The 24,451-nt window shown below is 35.2% G+C and overlaps 2 protein-coding genes across 4 annotated transcripts in view; both read right to left on the bottom strand.

Moving 5' to 3' along the window:
- Positions 1–22,243, bottom strand: part of LOC123312835 (RNA-binding protein cabeza) — a 33,939-nt gene extending 11,696 nt beyond the window's left edge. The window contains exons 1-7 of one of the 3 annotated variants that reach the window (XM_044897354.1): positions 22,077–22,243; positions 21,742–21,918; positions 16,421–16,531; positions 16,207–16,249; positions 11,334–11,362; positions 10,055–10,164; positions 9,339–9,663 (exon numbers count right to left, since the gene is read on the bottom strand). In XM_044897354.1, the coding sequence (XP_044753289.1) occupies positions 9,339–9,663; positions 10,055–10,164; positions 11,334–11,362; positions 16,207–16,249; positions 16,421–16,531; positions 21,742–21,918; positions 22,077–22,086 (805 nt within the window). In that variant the 5' untranslated portion in view covers positions 22,087–22,243. Of the gene's footprint in view, positions 1–9,335; positions 9,664–10,054; positions 10,165–11,333; positions 11,363–16,206; positions 16,250–16,420; positions 16,532–21,741; positions 21,919–22,076 lie in introns of all 3 variants that reach the window. The other 2 variants (XM_044897353.1, XM_044897355.1) reach the window with 2 other exon arrangements.
- Positions 6,783–7,945, bottom strand: LOC123312837. Its single transcript, XM_044897358.1, has 5 exons — positions 7,741–7,945; positions 7,515–7,678; positions 7,338–7,418; positions 7,142–7,219; positions 6,783–7,025 (listed from the first exon to the last, which is right to left on the bottom strand). Exons 1-5 carry the CDS (start codon positions 7,821–7,823, stop codon positions 6,889–6,891), a joined length of 543 nt encoding a protein of 180 aa, XP_044753293.1. The 5' UTR covers positions 7,824–7,945; the 3' UTR covers positions 6,783–6,888.
- Positions 22,244–24,451: the final 2,208 nt, after the last annotated feature.

The following is a 24,451-nucleotide window of genomic DNA, read 5'->3' as shown; positions in this document are numbered from 1 at the left end:
AGAGGCTCTCCAGCAAGCGTATAAGGATGTTTGAGGTTGTTTTTGCCGAGGTGCAGAACAGAACACTTGCTGATGTTAAGAGGTAGCAACCATTTTTCAACCCAGAGAGCAATACTATCCAGGTCGGACTGCAGCTGGTTAGAGGTAAGGGACGGAACACTGTATAATTTGGCATCGTCGGCGAACAGGAGACACTTTGAGATCAATGATTGTGGGAGATCCGCTGGGTACTGCAGGAAAAGAATCGGACTAAGAATCGATCCCTGGGACACACCACTTGAAACCTTCCCATAGCTTGTAGAGAAAACACCACCAACTCTATCTCTAAAAGTTCTATCACTGAGGAAGGACTTTATCCATGAAAGCTATCCTCCTCGAATTCCTATATGCTCCAGCTTATGAATTAGCCGACGGTGGAGAACTCTGTCAAACGCCTTGGCGAAATCCAAATGAACAACATCAATCGGAATACCACCGTCTAAGCACCTGTACCAGTCATTCACTGCCATAAGAAGGTTAGTCATCGTTGATCGACCCGGAAGAAAACCGTGCTGAGCATCAGGTATCAATTTATTAGACTTGGCAAAATCAAGAATGTGGTCGGATATTATTCTTTCGAATAGTTTCCATAGACTTATGGGGCGGTAGTTAGAAGGAGAGGTCTTATCCCTACTCTTATAAACAGGCGTCACCGAAGCCGAACGCCACTGTGAAGGAATTGATGAAGTAAGCATAGATCTTTGAAAAAGATGGAAAAGTGGTTCAGCAAAAGCACCAGAACAATATGGATTCTTAGAAATTGACTTCTAGAAGTGAAATAGCCACCCCCTAAGCAGGGCGGCTACCTCTCTCTCCATATGATATATCATTTGAAAGCTCATTACTTTAACTTTTCATAATTCGCAGCTTTTTGTACAATTTAATCGAATTTTAATAATTAATGGTTGTTCATCATATCCCCCGAGAATATTTCCTGATTCGTGCTCTTGCATGATGTAATGGGTTGATCAGAAACAGTATACAAAAGGTTTTCTTCGGAATCAGATACAAGTTACAATATGAAGTGGCGAATTTACGGAGTGAAGCGTACGGAATGCAAAGGGGGTCCGATCTCAAACGCGATACGGGGTTTACGGACTCGTTTGCCAGCCAGAACATAAGGCTACGGTTACTAGTTTTTCCGAACTCCTCGTCAGAAGAAGGGTGTTTCCACTGCATGCGTTTGCCGGTATTCCGATCGTCAGTACCTGATACCAAAATATCAAAAAGTGGACACAGAAGAATATAATCAGTTTAGATCCACTCGATGTGCAATTATTGCAATATTCAGGGATGGACACCCATTTCAGATTGGGTTTATTAATAGCAATTTTTTTAAGCGGTTTTAGTTTTATGGAAAAATTATAACTACATGTATAAGAAGTTGAATATTATAAGGTTCTATTCACTCACTATTCAATTATTTCATTTTCCAGGCATTAGTTTTTCATTTCATTCACTTTCCAAATCTTCACTATTTTCATTTCCAATAGATATCATTGAATATTGGTTATTGATTCTATGTTTCTGTATTGAAACAAGCCAATTTTGTCCATGACTGTTTTCAAATCGATTGACATTACATTTCCGTGAGACAACAATAGATTTCAATTGATACTCAACAATGCCGTACCAATATTAAACAAGAGAATATGCCGACATGATATACATTTATGGATATCGTGATTTCCGAATAGACGTAGTATCAGTACTCGCAAGTTAGCACAAAGAACAGGGGTTCCTCAAAAAACAGAGTGCACTACTTTAAAACAGGAAAACTACCATCCATACCATTTAACTAAAGTTTATCGTTTGGATCATGAATCGAGACTGCGGCTTTCGAATTGGCTGGTTAATAGTGAAAGAAGAATATCATGCATTTTTTTCAGTAATGAAAGAAAATTCACCAGAGATGGTATAATTTATATGAGAAAATCCCCATGCAAAAACTCAAAGAAATTCACAGTATAGATATTCTATAAATATGTGGTGCGGTCTTAAGGATAATGAATTGATTGGACCACATTTTTCCGACACTACGTGGAATTAACGAATTCATTTAGATTTTTTCAAATCATCGTTCACTTGAATTATTAGGAAATGACAGCCAACGAGTGATTTATTTCCAACAAGACGCGGCTCCGCCACGTTAGAATCTGCAGGTCCGTGAATTCTTGCACAACCGTTATGATGGTCGTGTTGAAAGTCGAAGGAGTACTATTCCAAGGCCAGCAAGACCGCCTGACCTTTCGCTCCTAGATTATTTCTTATGGAATTCCAAGGAACAACTCAAAGAAAGGATTGAAGCAGCTTGTATCAAGATTAGGAGTAATCCCGTAGTGATATGGAGATCCACCCATCATATTTATGTCAGAGCTCGAAAATGTTTTGAGATGTCGATAAAGTGTCAGAAGCTTTTTGAATTTCTTCCCCGTTTTTTCAATTTTCTACTGAATAACCACTGGTATATCTATGGGAGATGATTCCCCAATATTGTATATTGTACAAAGAAACCTTCAACTCATACAAGGTAAGTCATCTAAAATTAAACCTATAACACATATCACAAGGTAAGTCATCTAAAATTACACCTATAAGACATATCACCTAACATAACAAATCTAGATCAACAATTGACACATAATTTACGAATTATACAGTTTATTTAGAACTAACCAACGTATTCAAAGCGTAAGTACTCTTCCACACTATAAAAAACATTTTGCCTGAAAAAATGTTTGACTTCATTTCTGAATTTATTATATTTCAATTTTTTTATTATTTCAGGTAATTTATTGAACAATTTGAGTCCTACAAATTCGACAGATTCTTGGGTCTTCCTCAATCTACATTTTGGGACCTCATATTTGTGTGCATTTCTGGTAGAATATCCATGGACGTCGCCATGCTTCAAAAATTCTTCTCTTCGTAGATGTACAATGCACAAGGCTTCCAACATAAAATGACTTGGCAGAGTTAATATTCCATAATCCCTAAATACACTTCTGCAACTTTGAGTATTTGGAATTCCAGCGATTGATCTTAATGCTCGTTTTTGTTTAAGAAAGACTCTATGCATTCCAGGAGAAGCCCCCCACAGGATTATGCCATAAGTGGCCACACTATGGAATTCGGCATAATAAGTGAGAATTGCCTCCCTTGAGCCCAAGATCGATTTTATCCGTCGTATGGCATAGATAGATGAAGACAATCTACTACATAGTTTATCGACGTGTCCCGACCAACTCAATCCTGTATCCAGAGTGAAACCCAGCAGATTCAAAGATTGGAGTTCCATTGATTTTTTCATTGACGAACACAACGAACAAAATGGGACCCAGCACAGAACCCTGCGGTACTCCCGATTTCAATTTTCTCCTTGTAGACTTTTCACCGCGGAAATCGACAATCTGGTAACGATCTTCCAGATAGGACTCAAGCAGCTTCAAAATAGGGCCTCTAACACCATACCATTCCAACTTTCTCAAAAGACTCTTGTGGTCGACTGTGTCGAAAGCCTTACTGAGGTCAACACACACCAAAAGGGCCTCCTCAAAATTTTCAAATGCATCCATAATATAATCGACGACTTCCATCATAAGTGTAATAGTTGACTTCCTCCTTTGGTAGCCATGCTGATGTTTAGAGATGATCGACTGAGATTCGAAATATCCACACAGCCTGACCTTTATTAGGGTTTCCATTATTTTTCCCATTGCCGGTATAATTGAAATAGGTCTGTAATTCCCGCAATTCATTCTATCTCCCTTCTTATGAATCGGTACTATCCTCGTTGTTTTCAATTCACGTGGAAAGATTCCCTGACTGAAGCATCTATTTATTAGCACACTTAATAAGTTAGCGATGATATCAATATTTTCTTTTAGTAGGGTCACTGACATTCCGTATATGTCCTTTGAGGATTTTTTCTTCATTTTTGACACAATTTGAATGATTTCCAATGGAGTTGTATCAAGTAAGAACATCGAGGAAATCCTTCGACCCATGTCAGGCAGACTATCTGCACCGCCCATATCAACTCTTGCACTGCATTGCTCAAAAAATTCACTAAGTTTCTCAGATGTTGGCCCTTTCGAACTCTCTGTGTTGGATTTTTTTATTTTCGAATTTATAACTTCCCATATTGCCTTCATTTTGTTGTCAGCATTTTCTATTCGATTCCTGTCTTTTGCTTTCGAATACTCAGTTAGTTCTGTTCTATATTTTTCCTTAAGGATTCTGTGAAACTTGAAGGAATCCTCATCTCTTTTTACCATAGCCCTTGTATGAGCAGCCTCCATCTGATTCTTCAACTTCTTCAGTTGAGGACTAAGATTTTGTTTTTTTTTTCTTTTGCCAACTCTCATTATTTTTTCAGGAAAACTTTCATTGTACAGTGTCATAAATCTATCATGAAACTGCGTGAATGCTTCCTGAGCATCATCAGAACAGATAACACAATTCCAGTCCTCTCGTGCTAGTTTTTCTCTGAAATGGTAAGTATTTCTCTCATTTATGATTCTGACTTTGTTTAATACCGTTTTTTCAGGTTCCACTGAAGCTGGAATTAGGAGAACCTGAGATCTGTTGTGGTCTGAAAGATGATGACAAACTATCTGGCGCGTCACTTCATCTGTTTTGTAGTTGCGTCCTGTAGGTCCTGTAGCGTTCCTCGAATAACTGAAGAACAGAAGAATCATCACTTGGAAGACTGGACCTGGTCGAAAGACCCTCCCAGTCAAAAGCAAGATTTGGCTATTATTAATTTGAGTACTGAAGGCATTTCTAACGACGAGGGTGATCCTCCACCAAGATCAGCAGAAGATTTTTGACGCAGAGATGATATTCCTCCCAATGCAATTGAAAAACAAGTTATGTACCTATGATTTATTTTTTTCTTCAGCCATCATCAAGTCTTGGAATAAGTTTGGATGAAGGCTTTATTATTAACTTTTTTTCTCGTTTTCTGCTCTGTTTCTTTGTTTCAGATATTATTTCGAAATGGAAAGAGGATAAAGAAATTTTTATGTCAATGGAAAGGAAGCCCTTCAGCAGAGACAACCGAGACGGTCAACTAGGAACTAAATCTATGTCCGATTTTATCTTCCATCTCTTTCTAACATTGGCTTTGGGAATATATAGGTGGCGCTGGAATAGGCGGCGGAAGAAATGGCGGGAAATTTGAATCTCCATTAGTCCATATCGCAGTTAAATATTTCGATTTTTGCGAACATGAGAAAAAAGCTCTCATTTTTGATATTCAAGACACATATAATATCGACGAAAATATCTTGAATAACAAAAATGAAAGTTTTTCTTCATGTGCAAAGTTAATCATTTTTGACATTTTTAGGAATAACAAAACTCTGTATTCACAAGAATATGTTTATTGGCATACACACACATATTGGTACATACATATACAACTAGTAAATCCAAGAATTTATTACAATTGGTGCATAAAAATTGAAGATTAGAACATATAAAATTCATTAAACTTTGAAATTTTTGAAAACCATGAAAATTAGAGCCATGAAGGTCATAAAGGTAGACAAGAATGACGATCGAAATGGGTGATGATGCAAAAGCTGGTCGAAGAGAAGTAAAAAAATAAATTAAATCAGGAATGAAGCATTTTTTTTGCATCTGACTTCACTTCTTCGCACTTCCTTTTGCAACACCAAGGAATGCCAATCCCACATATTGCAGCAGAATATGTTTATTGACATACACACATATATATATAGCTGGTGAATCCAAGAATTTATTACAATTGGTACATAGAAATTGAAGATTAGAACATATAAAATTCATTAAACTTTGAAATTTTTGAAAAACATGAAAATTAGAGCCATGAAGGTCATAAAGGTAGACAAGAATGGCGATCGAAATGGGTGATGATGCAAAAGCTGGTCGAAGAGAAGTAAAAAAATAAATTAAATCAGGAATGTCGCAATTTTTTAATTTTTTTTTCATAGGCCTTTTTTTTGGCATCTGACTTTACTTCTTCGCACTTCCTTTTGCACCACCAAGGAATGCCAATCCTGCATATTGCAGCAGTCATGATGTCCCTTATGCGATTTTTATGATCAGGACATCCTAGATCCTCAAAATTTATGTCAGATCTAAGTACCCCAAGTGCGGTTGCTGCTTACTATCGTACTGGACAGCTTCTTTAATGTCCATCTCATCAAAAAGAAGGACACAGCATCTTTCCTTACCTTGGGGAAGATTTTGATCAATTTGGTCAAAAATATTTTGGTTTATGCCAACTTTGAAAGGAACCTTCTTCAGCAAATTAAGAATGGTATTTTTGCATGGTAGGGATGCAAATTTTCGGAGGAGATTGTAGCAACGTGGACTCCTCTTGAAGAGAGATAGTGCCAATATTTTGTCCTCCAGCGACCATCTTCTTCCTTTAACATTCTTCACTTTATAGTTTCTGATTTGAGACACCATCAAATTGGCTGTCAGTGATGGCACATCCTTAAAAATATTCTTCACAACCCTTTCATTCGAAATGTCAAGGATATCACTGACAGCAGCACTCCTTTTTCTGCACAAAGCCTTCACCTTCCGCAGTTGATCCTCCTTTCTCCGTAGTATATCGACCAATTTCTTCTTTCTTGGTGTCGAATTTGAAAGATGGAAATTGTCGATATTTCTAAATTCACGGGATCTCCTCCACATTGGAGACTGTGGCAATGCCGGAGTACTCAGAGTCGGATCATTGAGATCTGAAAATAGACAAATGATTTTTACATTTATTCATAATAGAAAAAGTTTGCTGACACACCTCAATACTTGATATGTAATAATGATCAGTGATGATAATAAGTCAGAAATTGTCTAATGACAATTCTTACATACAAAATGAATAAAAGTTTTAAGATTTTCATTGAAAGCAAAAACCATACCTGATAATGAAATTGATGTACCTGCATGTATCTCTTCAGTTACAGAAGCTTTTCCCTCATTAGCTGGAACTAATTAAAAGATCATTGAAGTTGTAGTTTATAAGAGAATCATACATTTGACGGAATTGTAGAAAACATGGAACCATATAAACTAAATTAATATTTTATGGAAATGAATATAATACCTGATGATGGGAATGTGGAAGTACTTGATACAGCAGCATGTTCCTCATCAGTGTTAGGTTCTACCTCATCAGCTAGAACTAATTGAAAAACAATAAGAATTGTATTTGATTAGGGATTTACACATTTAATTATAGCATCAAAGATAACATGCAACCATATGAACTAAATTGATATTTATAGGAATGAATAAAATACCTGACGCTGGGAATGTGGATATACCTGATGTACCAGCATGTTCCTCATTAATAAGGGAAGGCATGCTTTCCAATGTATTTGCTGAAACATCGAAATAAGAGTTAGCATTGTAATATATGAATATGATAATATGCAACGTTGGACGAAATTAGTAATTTTAGAAACAAAATTAATTACCTGCAGAAGAAGAGATTACCCAAGGCATGGGAATAGCATTTCTATTCAGTTTCTGCAAACTTGAATCGGTGAAAGCTTCCCTTCTGAAATGGTTGTTGCAAATTCTGTGATGCTTTCTTACAGCACATGCTTTAAAACCCAGAGTTTGCATCCACAACTCATTCCTGTGAAAGAAAATATACATTTACTCAAATGATCTTAGGTTTAAATAAACAATTTTACGTACCTTGCAGGGTTGTATGGAAAACAAAATAATCTCTGGACTTCTGACTCAGAAGCCCCACATATTAAACACTTTCTTTCGGCCATAATAAAAATTAAAATCTAAATTAAATCACTTGCACGAGGCGTTCTCTAAGGAAATTCAAAATGATTCTTAGAGATAGGATAAACAGAGTCATGCGCCATTCCGCTTCTTTCATAAATTTTTCTTCTTCTTTAGCATTCTGTACATAGACATTTCAAATTATCCAAAAAGCGTTGGTAGCGCCCTCTGGAAATTACTGGAGGAGATGGTTAAAAAGGATAGACTTATACAAGTCACACAGAACAGAGAGAGATGCAGCATCATTCTTAACTTCGGACAAATTTTGGCCTGGAGTTGACCGTCTCGGTTGTCTCTGCCCTTCAGTATTAAAAGCTTATTCTGTAAACAAATTTGTCATCACTACACTTCTCACGGGGAGACAGGGTTTTTTTTACTGAGGTTTTTCCCTAAGCTCTTGTATCATACTCCAAATTGTATGGTACCCCGTTACACTAACCTTTGCTAAAACTCATACATATGCTATATTGTTTGATAACTAAAAATGTATTGCTGACAATCAAAAGAATATATATATATATATATATATATATATATATATATATACTCTCGAGAACTATTTTTCCCGAAAGATGTCCTTCATTTCGGCCTTTTTTATGTGCAAGGCTTGTTTTGTTGTATTCCTCATTTTTTTTCCCTTCCACTCCTATTCTTCCAAAAATAATCTAAAAAATTGTACTCAATTTAGAGGCCTTCGTTTCAAAACATAACCTATTTATTTCCAAACCAATGGCAAAATAGAATTGCGCAAGCCAAGAAAATAACTTAAGTTAAGGTACGCGTCCACTAGACGGGCCGGGTCGGGTCGCATCGCAACTGATAAATCCCCTGTGTCCACTAGAGCCGCATCAGGCTCTCACGCATGTACCATCTCAGTAGACGCGGGACCGGAGCAACGCATTGATGGATTATATGAGAAAATAGGAGTGTCCTTACTACGACTGGTAGTGAAAATCCGTCGATGCGACCTGGACCACCTTCCTCCAGCGAACGCTCACCTTTACGATAACGTGCTACGTAATCCACCCGTAAATTACAAGATGCAGTAACGTTAATACCGCATGTTATTTCGAAAAGGGAAATGCGCATGCGTTGTAACACGGTTGACGTTATTACATATATTTCCATATCTCTCTATTATGTTTTTTTTTCTCTGCTATACCAAGATAAAGATTTGGTGAGCAAGTACCTATAATCAAGGCAAGTTTCGATAAGGAAAAATCTATGATTGTTCAAGTTTCTGCTCTTAAAATGTCGAAAAATACAAGTTCACGATATTGCATCTCATACGAGCTGAATCGGACACGTCGAGCTATTCTTGGGGCTTCATTCTAACAAATATCATCATGGAATTTCGGAATTGACAATCATCCCAATTATTATTCAAAACCGCGAAAATTAATGAAATCTGCCTGGGAAACATGAACATTTTGACGCTCGCCCCCATCACAAAATCTTCGATTATTTCTCAGCAATGAATGAAAATTCAAGATTACCTCCATCACGGCCTCCTCGAGACCCTCCAAAACCACCACTGCCTCCACGACTCCCGCCGCCACCACCTCCTCCTCTGGGTCCACCAGGACCCCCTCTGCCACCACCTCCACCACCACCGCCGCCTCCGCGACCGGCACTCCAATTATCTTTTTTAGTGGCCAATTGGACTTTGATGGTGTTTCCCTGAAAGTCTTTACCATCGAACCAATTGATAGCAGACTGTGCGGCATCTGCATCGTCATATGTAACCGTCGCTTCCCCTTTTGACAAGCCAGTGTTCTTATCTTTGTACAACCAAATTTTTTTTCTTTGAGTTCTCTTATCCATCTGAAAAGAGTAATTTTATATTTTTACATGAAATAAAGCATCATCATAAACGATTATAACATCGCAGTGGTTGTCGAAATATTGTCAATCTGCATGATTTTGGATCTCAAGATATTTATTGAAAATTCTTCATGATGGAGCAGCGAAAAATCAACTCAAAACCTGCTGTGATGTAGCAATAATTCATCAAGACCCTAAAGAAAGGGTTGTAGCAACAATCGAGATATGTGTACATGTTGTGAGCAAAATAACTCAAACTATGAAATATGTGCATAATTTGAGAAACAGATTTTCACATTTATATAGCAGAATTAAAAACTGTCTTTGAAATGTAAGCTTCAAACACAAGGTGCAATTCTGCGACTAACTATACTCGTAATAATTTTGTTACCTTGATGACACCAATTGATCCAAAATGTTGAGCAATGTCATCCTCTGTACATTCGGGATTCATTCCAGACACAAAAACTGTATCCACTTGTATCACCAAATTAGATCCATCTGAAATGTCACAAAACTAAGTCAGAATTTAAACCAGATAATTTTTGAATAAATGAACTAATACCACAAATTTGAATTTTTCAACTTCTAGGAAATGGATTATTTTCAAATGTACATTCCCATCAATAATTAAAATTTCAACATATCCAATGTTTCGCGTAGAAAGGGTACCTCTGATGAAATCCATAAGACATATTTCATCATCAATAATCCTTACATTACATTACTTTGAAATCGTTCATTTCATATGGGGAAGCATAACCCATGACATTGTCGGTTTGGAAAATAGCACATATTACAAATTTCTTCTTGACCATACAGCTTTGTTTACAAACGCACACAATTTCATAATATGTCAATAGCAAACACAACACAGGAGCTAAATAACTTGGTTTTCATGAAAATACCGAATATAATATCCATCTTGAAACCTTAGCGATTTGTTATGCCTCAAGTTTATTGAGTAGGCGTTATTCTACCTATATCTTATCTTATGCTATTTTTCCATTAATTAGAAACAGGAGCTCCCATATAACTCAAAATGAATATTTTTCTACAACCGACAAAGTTTTCAAATTGCAAAAATATTTACTACTATAAATTGATGATCCAACGGAGTTGGATAGTGGCAATAGAACAGCTTATTGTAGAAGCAAATCAAATTGCATAATTTATTATATAAATGATTAGTATGTGTTATAGACTTCATATATCAAAGTAGGTTGATGTACCAAGAGGACTTGGAAGCATCAATTCTTTGAAATAGGAAAAAATAGGGACCCACTGACGACTCGTTTTCATCATCGATATCAATACCTTATTATTTCACGAACGTTGTAAAACTGCGACATTTTCCAAGTGAATACCTTTTGCACGGTTGTAGAAAAATGAAAAAAAAAAAAACTATTGTATTTTCATCTAGATAGATGTATAGATATACAGAGTGCGAAATTACCACCGATATTACCAGAATTTGCTCATTAATCCACATAAAGAAAATACATATTGTGAGTTATCAAGTATTCGAAGTATGATTTCGGTGCAATATTAGGAAACATATTTTTCATTTTTTATTAAAGACTATATGTATTAACTTTATTTGGTAATGAGATCGATCAATTATATAGTGTACAAAAATGCACCTGCCACTAAAGACATTGTGCTTTTACCTTTATTAAAACCACCCCTGTTGCCGCCTCTAAAACAGAAGTAATTCAGTCAGTAGTTGTTCATACACAGGGACTCTATTAATCAATGATTAAACCAAATACACTGGGGCCAACCAATGGCGCTTATTCCTGTTCTTCACGTGGTGCAAGCTTAACCATGCTTTAATACCTGTACTTTCCAAAATTCATGTATTCAAAAAATTGATAACATACAAAAAACCTAAATATCATTTGTTCTGTTTACCTCTGCCGATTACGGGTATCACACTTCTACGGAAGCCGTATATTTGACCCTTGAACAGGAAATAAGATGAACTCAGAAATGATCATGACATGACACTGAACAGATTCAGTAAGGTTTCCTGAATAATATTTTTTTAAATAATTAATGATAAAACACACCAATAAGTTCAATGCCTCTTTCCTTTTTTAATTTAATCAATTCAAAAGATGAAACATTTTTATCCCATCAATTAGTGATACATTATTATATTCTGTATCAAAATTGAATGCTAATGGATTAGTTCTGAATCTGAGTATTTCTTCAGACGAATACTTTCCTGCATTTCTATGACTTCAACTACAGAAATTATCAAAAGTTATATTTTGTAACCCGCTTCGTCTGGACTTCAATTCCAGCTTCAATATCAATAATTCTCTAAAATGACGCTTTGAAAGTTCGTGTAAGCCTTAATGCTATCTGGACCAAAGTTTGTGAGATGGAAAAAAAATTTCCATTCTCTAGTGATACAATAAGAGGAATCCTCCGTAATTTGAATTATTACAACAAATACAATCTGAAATTTAATGATTACGAGTTTCATTAATGAATTTGTCAAAAGCTTGGTTTCTCGCATTTCTTTGTTTATTCAACTTAGTTCTCTTCACATATATATGAACTGGTCCCAAGACAGAGAGAATTGACTCCTGAATGAGATGAAACCACTTACAACTGTCAAAAGCTGCATCCACATTGTGCCGAGCGGCAAAATCTCATCGGCAAAGCCAACGGGAGAAGACGCATCGGCATTAACATGCGTGTACACAGTCTATATAGATAGGGGATACTCCTTTTGACGAAAATGATGTATTTTTTTTATGAAATATCTTTGAAACGTCACATTTTGAAACAACCATTTCAACCATTTCCCAAAAAAAATTATCTTAAACACTTAAAAATGAAAAATAAAAATGGGTATTTAAAGTTTAAGGCGTTTCATCTCGATTGCACAAGTTGGCAACATCGACTGAAATATCCTTGATAATAAAGGACAACAAATGCATTATCTTGATGAGATGAGCAAACATGGCTGTCAATAAAGTCTGCAACGAACGAGGAAGGTCGTAAAATTTTTGGCTGGGACTAGAGTCCCGACTCGGGATCTGTGTCCTGCCCCGACTGACGAATTCAAATGACTCAATTACCAGAGACTCTGCAATCACCAAACAAGTCTCTTGGTCTTACCAGAGACAAACTCTGGCCTTACTCGGGATCCTTGTTCAGTCCCGACAATTGTAAAAGGGTTTTGAGGTTATGTTCGCGAATCGTATAATATTATTTATGAACAGTTGCGACAAAATTCAAGGAGTGATTTCTTATCAAAAAATAGTGTGGGCTTTTTCTGAATCAAGATTGAAAATACAGAAGAAAGTACTTCTCCAAGTAAATCTTGAAATTTGAGAATGGAAGGTGAAGCAAAGTATGCAATTCTAACTGGTGTGAAAGTTGAGAATTGCTTAGTGTAAATTGATCCAGAGGAATTGCCAGACGTAATTTTTGATTCAGAAGTGAACCTCTTCCTTGCAGCAATTCTTGACTAAAAAAATGTGATCGAGAAAGGAAGCTGCCAAATATATGTTTTTGTGAAATGTATGATATTTTATAAGAAATAATGGTACAATGCTGCGGCTCCTCAATAAAATGTATTTTTATTTTGAGACTTTTTAGTGTATTGTATGAAAATTTAGACAAAAAGGTAAAGGTAGTGATTCTGTTTAAAATGTTCACCTCAATGTTTCATTTCAAGAATACTCCTTTTTCTCTTTATAAATGTGATGATTTGAAAATAAAATATACTTTAACAATATATTCATCTTAAACTACATGCACGATTGAAATATGAATCATTGTTTCTATTTGACTGGGTATAAGCTTATGATTTGTACTGAAAATTGAGTTTTTCGCTACTACTTTCAATGTTTAATAATTTCATTGCACCAGGTTAGTGCATCGTTGAATTCGGGACCGAATATCAGTCCCGAATTTAATGACGTCACTCGGGACTGGACACGAGTCGGGACTCTAGCCACAGCCAAAATTTTATGGAATTTTTATGGCCGGTTGCAGTTGAATCTCGCAAGTACGCACCTGTAGATCAACAGCTTTTATTTTATAAACAAGCTGATCGGACATTGTTCTTTTCATTGTCTTGTATGCACTGTTGCCAAATCGTAAACTCCGCACAAAGCGATTTAAATTTTAAAACTCCATATTTGAAGGATTTTGAATAGTTTCCGCGGTGAATTTGAAAAAATCATGGTGGCTGTAAATCAACAGCTGTTATTTTAAAATCAAGCCATTGTACTTTTTTTAAGTGGGCGCAGTTGCCAAATCGTAAACTAGAAACGAAGCTATTTAAATTTTAAAACCTCATATTTGAAGAATGATTTTGAATAGTTTCCGCGGTGCATTTGAAAAATTCATGAATGAAACTCATGATTATTCAGTTTAAACTATGCAGTGATAACCCAAATTGAGGAGAATTTTCCATTGTAAACGAAGCCGTTCGAAGCCATTGAGGCCAGCGGTTAGTACATCCTCACTATACATTTTCATTGGCTTCCTTTGATGGGGACCGGTACAGGCCGACGATGCATCCACATACACATCGCTTTGCCGATCGGCACACAGCGGCATAATGAGAATGCAGCTTAAGAATGAGGTTACGTCTAACAGCTGGCGATTTTCAAGAAGCATCTTAGTTTACCTAATCAATCTTTTGTCCTCTACGTATTTTGTAGTCGATAGTGCCGAATGGTAAAATAGAAACGGAACCCTTTAAATTTCTTTTCAAGTACTTGAAACAATAAAGGTTTTCAGGGAAAAGGTTGAAATGATATGTCTTAACCGCGAAGTTTCGAAGATAATTCATGAAAATCATTAAAATTCCAATGTTTACAAAGTTTCCAGGTATCTATTTTTTTTCACTGAAATTTTAGTCGAATCTTTCACGTGGTGGATAACTAATGGAAAATAGTTTTCATAAATGACTTTCAATTCGATTTTGGAGTTTCGAGAAACCTGCGAATTGTTAGATTATGGTGCATTATCGTAGACACAATAATTTGATCAAAATCAAGATCTAAAAGATTTTACTAGCCTGGGATTCATATTGTGAAAACGGAGGAGTTTCATCGTTACTTTCAACCTCTAATGTAAATATCAGTATGATTTTTCCTACTTCCATGACACATTTCTTGACCTTGGGCGCAATTAGCTTGCCCACATTCACTATACCATAGTTCACTATAAACCAAGAAGTCTGCATTCTCATTTAAGGAAACTACTTCTGAACTATTTTAATTCATTGTAATACATACATAGATATTCCAAATAATCAAAACCAGCATACTCTTCGACCAATTCACTATTCATATTTTTTGCAGAATAGAGTATATTCATGCATATGAACTTATCTGTCTGTGTATTCGTTACATTTTATTTATTTTCATTCGCATACATTATATTTCTGCCTTTGACGAACAGAAAATTAGGAAAATAGTCACCAACTTAGTTGTAGTATATAACAACTACTTTGAAGGATATACAGTAAGGACTTCTAAGGTCGATCAACAGTATTCATTTTCACTGTATTATTCCTCAATTTACAGGGTGTTTCGCGCAATGTACTAGAAGTATCTAGAGAACCAAATGGGATTTTTTTCTGTAATTTTGTTACACCAGAAGTTATTTCAAATGTGATATTTTATATTTATTACATTTTTGGATTCTCCACACAAAAAATGGTGTATTTGAACTTCCCCATACACAAACATCAACAAATCTTCAGATTTGGGTTTAAGGTGCGAAACTTTGGCCGACAAAGATTTTTGCGTCCTATTTAATAGTCAATAAGAGTACAGGACGTTGTATTTAAAAAGTGAACTCATTTGCGCTTAATTTCCATTCTTAGTTAGAATCAATTTTGAAGCGTGAAATTTCCCTTAAATCCGTTGTATGTGAATGGTAGCCCATCCTTCCGAAATTGGAATCGGTTATGAGAAGAAAACGGATCAGTATTTTATCAAAATTATAAGTTCATCATAAAGATCGAAGATTTTCGTTCAACAATGAAACACAACATCATTGAAATGATTTCCACGGTCCGATCAACCAAATTTATCAGAACATTTACGAATATTTGGGCCCCAATCGCTTAACTTCGATTTTGCGTTTTCAAGATTTCCAAAAGCATTGCGCAATAGATCTTTTTATATTGAGTGTTGTCTAAATATAGGGTGTCTGTGATGTTATGAACATTTATAAAGACCCTGTGTTCAAGTACGTCCACTTTTGCTAGAATTCTCAATTCCAACTTTTTCATAAATTTTTCAATGCCATTTCATAAAATTCGATGGCAACACCCCGTGTCAAGAGAATACCAAAGATCTAATGTTGATAGAAACTGATCACTACGAGTATTGTGTCAATTATTAACCAAAATCTTTCCACACACAGTAGGGCGCATTCACAAAAGTGCGGATTATCCTTGTATGTTCAGCATCATAAAACTAGATTTTGAACGCTTCAGATGAATCGTTTCAACAGTGCTTAGTTTCAGAATAAATTTGAAACCCCAGAATTCAAACTTACCCAAAAGAATCACGGTCCCTTACACCTCCTCTATCACGACCACCTGAAATAAATAATTCCTTATAAAAAATTGAAATTTACATTGTCATGTCATGCGCATAAAAGAATAGCTCCACTTATTTATTCAAAAGCAATATGCATGGAAATCGTGATGTTGAAAGTACTCCATTTATCTTATACACAAATATTTTTTGTAACTGTGTATAATTTTTACCTCCGCCATATCCACCTCCTCCGTAACTGGATCCACCTCCACCATTATAATTTCCGCCTCCTCCGTAACCTCCGGAGCTGTAACCACTCCCACCTTGATTGTAATTGGAACCTGAAATAGAATGAAAACATTCAACTTCATGAAATGAATTTGACTGTTAAAAAAAAGATTAAAAATATATTAAAAGGAACATCAACAAAATATTACAGTTTTTGAAATTGAGGTTTCGCAATTGATATGATTTCTATTAATATTCACAGGTAGGTAACTCTTTCGAATATGCGTTTCACAATCCTATATATATATATATATAGGATCGAGAATAACATTCTAAATCCAACAACACCTTATTTGTCAATATTTGACAAATGATTTCATTTTTATTTCAATTATTATGTTTCGATTAAGATGTCTAAAATTATGTTGTACGCACCACAAATTAACTAATCTATGGTACGCACTCGTCAATTTTTGAATGCAATGACATGAGACCAAATCGAAAATAAGAGTTTTTTTTCGTGGCAGCGCCACCATGTTCTATCCTTGTTCTATAAAATAAAGTCTAATTAATGATACTCTCTCGTTTTATTTTGTTCTGCGTTGATATCGATCACAGATTACAGTAATCTGTGATCCCGATCGATCAACGAATCCAAAAAAAATGAACTGGACTACTTTGTCACATGTCAGCTGTTAACGAATATTTTCGTAGTAAAAACGAATCTGCAGATATTTCAACACTATCGAATGATTCGAAGGAGTATTGAGTATTTACTATTCTTCAAGATAATTTCTGTTTGACAAATTGTATTCATGAGGAGGGTAATTCAATATATTTCAGTCACACACAGTTGATTGGCGAAATATCCAAAATATTCAGTTGACTGAAACGAATTTCCACGATACTTCTGAAGAATATTTGAAGAACAGACTCGAACAGAGATTCATGTATTTCTGTTTCTTAATACATGCCCACAAGTCACATAACGTATTTCCAATACAGTTCCTTTGATTAAAAATCGTTGCCATAAAACTCTTAGCTGTATCCGTCCCAAATGTTCGTTCATCTGATTTGGCTCTGCCGTAAATTCCAACAACCAAGGATAATTCAACAACACCGAATTCTTAGCTGTAGTTCTTGTAGTTGGGGAGCCGAAGAGGAAAATTCGGGATTTACTCGAGCTTGTCAGATTAATAAGAGAAGAGATATCTTGGACCCTGTAGAGTATCTTTACCAAAAATTGGACCTATGAATAGGAGGGAATCTAGGACCGCCTGTCAGAATAGTAAAAAAAAAACGATCATTATACATACTACAGCGTGTCAGATTAAGATATATGTATATGGTTAATTACATGTTGAAAAGTATTCAGGGTGTTTCATCATAAACTGGACAAACATATATAATGGGTAAATGACACCGGGAGAATCACTTTTGCCTTATGACAAATACCCCGTTTATGTATAAACCTCAAAGTAACGGTTTCTGGTCACATCGGAGTATTTTTGAGTGGTAAATTCAGAAAAGATGAACTCTGGAAAAAAATTTCAAAATGGCGGAAAACCTTCAATGTTCGTGATTTTTTTTTCGGTTGCCAAATTGAATTTCATTTCCTGAATGAACACAATTTTAGAACAATTTCTGTGAAGAAATTTTTTCATGAATCGAACACAACTTTTTTTCATATGTCTAAGGCGAAACAAAAAATTTCACCCGAAATTGTTGAAACTTTTCCCAATTGTACTTCCTTTTATACCTAACACGAATGTGGAAACAGAATCGCAAAATATCAAACCGTTTCTTTACTGCATCCGTCCAAATATCTCGTAGGAACCTCTAACATAATCAAAAAATAAAAACTGGTTGGGCTTTGAGGCCCTGAGAGATACTGGCAAGGAGATATTCGAAAAAAATGCATTTTAATCATCTTTAAAGTATCAGATTAAGAAAACTCCCCCTGATTTGTCAGATAAACACGTCTACGACACCAAGATTAACCATCAAATAAATAAATAAAAATAAATAAATCTGTATGAAAATCTGACGCTCGAGTATGTACAAGTAACAAAAATACAACAAGTTCGAGAATTTTTTTTTTACCATTTTCAACTCTTCCGTACGGCCAGCCCAACCGCGCAAACTGTCAGATAAGCGTGAATTCATCATCAGAGACACGTAGGGCATATACAATATCTTAATCTGACACGCTCGAGTATGTACACCTGACGATTTTTTTTTACATTTTTCAGAACCTGCATACGCTTTCCCTACCGCTGAAAGTGCACACTTCGTAGAACTTTTTTTTCTTCCTACCATCTAATCTTCAAAATCCAGTAGGTTACCACGACGCTCGAGTAAATCCCGATTTAGCAGCGTCGGCTCCCCAACTATTGATTGTCCATACAGAAAACTGAAGGACATGTTGAATAATGAATGTTGTACACCCTTTCTCAAAACTAATAAATTTCCCAACCCATAATCAGCATATTCCTAAGTCGTAGGAATATATTCAAATTATTTACCAACTGTCAATTTCTAAATAGCGCTACCTACAGTGGGAAAAACGAAACTTATTACTTATTTCCAAAGTTGGAAAAACAAAATCTAATCAGTGCATACACCATGCTTTTAGACATTTCAGTTTCGATCTAGAATGCCAAGGATCAGAAAAATAGTGAAAATATAGTAGAAATGTGTGGTATCAAATAACCTATCACAAAATTCCACCCCCCCCCTTCCCATTTGACAAGATCAAGTTGACTGGAAAAATTCATATTTGCGACTTTTGAATAATTCTTAAAACGACTTTTAAGTCTCAAAGTCGTAGTTTTCCCATGTTACTTGATCAAGAATGAAAGCGATTTACACTATCCATGGCATTCTAGATCGAAAAATAAAGGTTAAAATAAAAATAATTTTTTTTGTCAAATATTGACGAGGGACGTGTTGGATTTAGAATGCCATTCTCGATCGAAATAAATAAAAATATATAGGATGTCCCATTCAAAAATTTAAAGTTGGGGTCATTTCCGGTCAAACCAGAAGTATGACAACGCAAGTAAATATGTCAAAAAATGTAAATTAGCAATAGAGAATCATCAAATGTGCATGTGGAGGTCAGTCAGATTCAAAATCAAAATCACTGGTCATTTTGTAAACTGCCGAACCTCTTCTGAAAGGCTTTCAAGATAAGATGCAGATCGTTTTACAATTGGTCTGATATTTCAATCAGTTTATAAACCTTTTACAAGATATAAGATTGCCATATCTTTTTAAGGTTACCCCTGAAACTAATTCAGTTTTTCAATGGAGGAGGAGTACAGGGTGAGCAAAATTCGTTGTCCTCTGAGATCTCGAGAACTATAGCAGCTAGAAGAAAACGGATGACACATTCTCAGCTTTTTTTTTTCCCGAGTATACCAATTCTGAAAACAGAACCATCCTATCGCTTCTAGATTTCGAATTGTGAAAAAAAATTGAGAAATTGCTATTTTCTATAATGCTGAAGTACAAATGGAGAAGTGATTCAACAATCGGTAAATCCGATCACAGAGTATTGAGTCCACGAAAAATGAATGTATATTTAACACTCACTAGGGTAATGCTTAACTACACTTATAGTCTTGTTATTCAATAGTAAAACAGAAAGTTCATATTTTTTCTAATGATTTTAGGATAAATTTTGGACTTAGGCGAATGGTTATACATGACACATTTTTAAAATCAGCATAAAATTTGCATCAGGATGAAAGAACTTTGAACTTTAGTTAACATTTGTAAAATCGGAATCTTGAAAATGCTTGGATCGAAAAATTTAATACAATCATGTTTAAATTATTCATAAATAAGTACCTCTAGAATGTCGATAAATTTTGCCAAGCACAATAAAAGAAGAAGAATGTCGATAATTTTCGAGTAAGAGTTCAAACAAGCGAGTAATTCAGCATTATTGAAAATGGCAATTTCTCAATTTTTGTTATTTGGTTTGTAACTCCAAATTTAGAAATGATAGGCCGATTCTGTTTTCAGATTTTGATTACTGAGGAAAAATTAGCCTGAGAATATGTCGTCAGTTTCTTTCTAGTTCTTATAGTTCTCGAGATCCCCTCAGTAGACAACGAAATTTGCCCCCCCCCGTATATCGTTCAAGCTTTAATTTTTAGGAGAGTTCAAGTTGTTTGAAACATTAGATGTGTTAATAAAGATTCATAATTTGATACTTCCAATGAAAATGTATGCAATACACAGATGTGGGTATGAGCATGCTACTGTCTTGAATTCAAATAGGAATTTTTGTTTTAGTATAGATATCTCGTTCCATGTTGAGAGTCACTTATCGAGTGATGGTAAAAATATCTCTATAGGCAAAGTGAACAATGGCTTTGTTTCGTTCACACTGTCAAAAGTATTAGAACAGTGGTTTGCAGAGCCACACGAATTTTGGTTGAATAAATAAATGTGTGAAAGTTTTGGTCTGATTTAGTACTTTCCAAAAGGAGAATGAAAACAGGTTCAATATTCACAGGTTAGGTACTTATCCATTCATACTTTATGAACAGTTGTCACTAATAAAGTATTAAGTTATCGACATTTATTTGGTTGCTATTCTCTGAACTACTGTCTGAATCATAGTATATATATACTTATCATAGCTAAATACTAAAAATTCCAAACCTGTTGAAAACTAGTCATTTATGACTGAGGTGAATTCGGTATGGTAATGTGTAGTCAGTGTATTATGTACTGTAACATTTAAAATGGAACCTCTCAAAATACTGAAGTGATAACATATATGTGAAGCTATATAGAGGGTGTGTTCATAAACTTACTCCGAGAGTAGAGTATGAGTATGGTCATGCTCAGAGAGCATACTCTGAGGAACTAAAAGTACGTTTGTGAACGCTTCGGGTAATCAGAGCTTACTCAGAGCTTGCTCTGAGTAAGTTTGTGAACACAACCAGAGAATGTACAATATTGAAAAACAAATCATCATATTAAAAGAAAATTGACCAAAAATAATGAACAAAAACAATGGAATGGGGGACGAGGTAGACATCTATGAACACACAGAAACTAAAGACCTCATTTATATTCAATCAATTTGGACCTACAATGAGAAACTAAATTAATTGAGTGAAATTGTGGTAGATTGCTCAATTTATGAAAAATATTCCAAAAAAATATCGATTAAAAAGTTTCGTTCCACAAATTAAATATACATATGAAATTATATCCAAAAATTGTCGTAGCAGCGTGCAACGCAAAGACGCCATATTTGAAAATGCTATCTTGAAATTGCTATGAAATAATCATCATTTACCCTGCATAGAGCCATAATTTTGGCGAGATGCTTGACCCCATTGTCCTCCACCCCCTTGAGAAGCACTTTGACCCCCATAGCCCCCAGACCCAACGTTAGCTTCACCCGAAGAAGAGCCATAATTATTGGGATATGCTGTTGGCGGTGGTTGGGAATAATCTGCATACATTCCACCACCTACAACAAAACTTACTGTTACTATAGAACAAAACAATATCCATATTTACTTTTGAAGAATATGATACCCCGAGTAGGTCAAATCATTGAATTAAAATGATGGAGCAGAAATTGCACACGGTACCAAACAAAAAACAATACTAAAAAAAACAACTTACGGTCACCCATATCGAACTGTTAAAATGTTATCACTTATCACAAGTTCCCAAATCCCAATGAAATAAAATCAAACGAAATTATGGTTATGGAGAGTAGCATCAATCTTATTCACACCAGGAGGATCTTTGTTCAAACCAGGTTGAAGTTGAAAAGATATTCAAACCACAGAACACTAATTGTCATTATTGCCAACCTCCGCACAGACTCACAGAAAACCATGGACCCAAAGATTGGCGAATCCAAAAATCTAAACGCCGCCTAGCGGCCAAATCACTAACCTAGAAAGTGAGTAATAACTTGAGTTTAACTTCTTTGGGTTAGATATTTTCATTACATATTCGGTTACCAGTGAAATATATTCACAAAATTTTTTGGATGTCTGACTAGAAAAATAGGTATTAAAATAATTTAGTGAGCATTTTTATCAGTGTCATTCAGTTGAGAAACTATTTACCAATTTTCACTATAATTTTAGGTTAGGAGATATCTTTGTTCTAGATGAATTTTCTAGTGTTAAACGATTAAGAAAGGCAATGCGAATTTTCATTTCCATGATTTCAATAGTGCCGAGAAACCTGAGCAGAAGAAAGTATATGAGATTAAATTTCTGACATAACTGAAGTTGTACATGCATTACTGGACTTGCAATCTTCAAGAGATGATATGTTGGGAACATTTCAAATGAAAAGTAGTGCTTTGACTTGGAATTTTGCAAGCAGTTGAAAGTGATCAATAATTAAACCGTTCGACAAGAATTTCAAATTTCGTTAATGAAATTACAACTGTAGAATTAATTTTCAGGCGGTCTTGTTGAGTTGGTTGTAATTGCTGGAAAATAATTTCTGTGTTGGCATTTTGAACTGCATAATATGTTTTCATCCAAATAAATTATCTCAAATATTTACATTCATTTATTTCCACAAATTACATAATTCATGTGAGTGTGATGATAGAATGAAATCTTCTGGATATAAGTTCTTGTAAAATCTTCATCAAACGACACCAACATGTTCAGGAAAGTTCTGGAGGAACCCGAGCACAATCAATAATCCCATAATTATTCACTACCTTTACAAATATCTCTATAATCGAATAAAATCTACGATAACATTGCTTTCACAATAGAGTTTTCACGATGATTACTCATCTTCCGCCATGTTTGTTGACAAGTCGCAGTGCCCTCATCGGTAGTTGGATTCGCCTTTGCCTTTGCCATGGACCTATCGGGTTCGGCTTTCTGACAGTCCGTGCGCAAAACTTTTGCGCCTAACTGCCAATTCACAATGATGTTAATAGAAAGTTGAAGTGTGCACAATACGTTAGCCTGAACGTAAACGTTAACGTGAGAAATAACGTCAGATATAACGTTTACGTGTTGTGATGAAATTTGAGTTGAAGTGCTGCCATCATGAAACGTCAGACGTTAAACATAACCTATCAATTTGATTTTGCTTTCGTTTCGCGTGAACTCTCTTTTATCTAATATTGAGCTCCGACAGCTGGAATAACATTTGGAATATTGATGTTCTAATGATTTATATGCCTAATAAAGAGAATTTTTCAGCTTGGAAGTATTTTATTATCAATGAAATGCTCAAGTGTTAGAGACATCAGAATTGCAGTGTAGTTTCAGCCATTTCCTTATGTACTGAATGTAATCTGATAACACAGTAATTTAACTTAATCCTTTTGATAACTTTCAAATCACTGCTGATTTCCTATAATTTTCGTTCATTATGAGAAAATACACAGGAAATGTAAACAATGACAGTTTGAGGTTATCGAGAATTGCATTTAACAATCAAAATTCGGCCATTCGCAAGTCATCGATGCTACTCGTTTAACGTTCGGTTAACAGAGAGTTGAAGTGCGCACAGAACGTTAGCCTGAACGTAAACGTTAACGTGAGAAATAACGTCAAATATAACGTTTACGTGTTGTAATGAAATTTGAGTTGAAGTGCTGCCATCATGAAACGTCAGACGTTAAACATAACCTATCAATTTGATTTTGATTTCGTTTCGCGTGAACACTCTTTTATCTAATATTGAGCTTCGAAAGCTGGAATAACATTTGGAATTTTGATGTTCTAATGATTTATATGCCTAATAAAGAGAATTTTCAGCTTGGAAGTATTTTATTATCAATGAAATGTTCAAGTGTTAGAGACATGAGAATTGCAGTGTAGATTCAGCCATTTCCTTATGTACTGAATATAATCTGATAACAAAGTAATTTAACTTAATCCTTTTGATAACATTCAAATCACTGCTGATTTCCTATAATTTTCGTTCATTATGAGAAAATACACAGGAAATGTAAACAATGACAGTTTGAGGTTATCGAGAATTGCATTTAACAATCAAAATTCGGC

The sequence above is a fragment of the Coccinella septempunctata genome, chromosome 5 (genome assembly GCF_907165205.1).
Source record: "Coccinella septempunctata chromosome 5, icCocSept1.1, whole genome shotgun sequence".
NCBI lineage: Eukaryota > Metazoa > Arthropoda > Insecta > Coleoptera > Coccinellidae > Coccinella > Coccinella septempunctata.
Note: the sequence above shows the minus strand (reverse complement) of the source record. Positions and strands in the feature narration are given on the sequence as shown.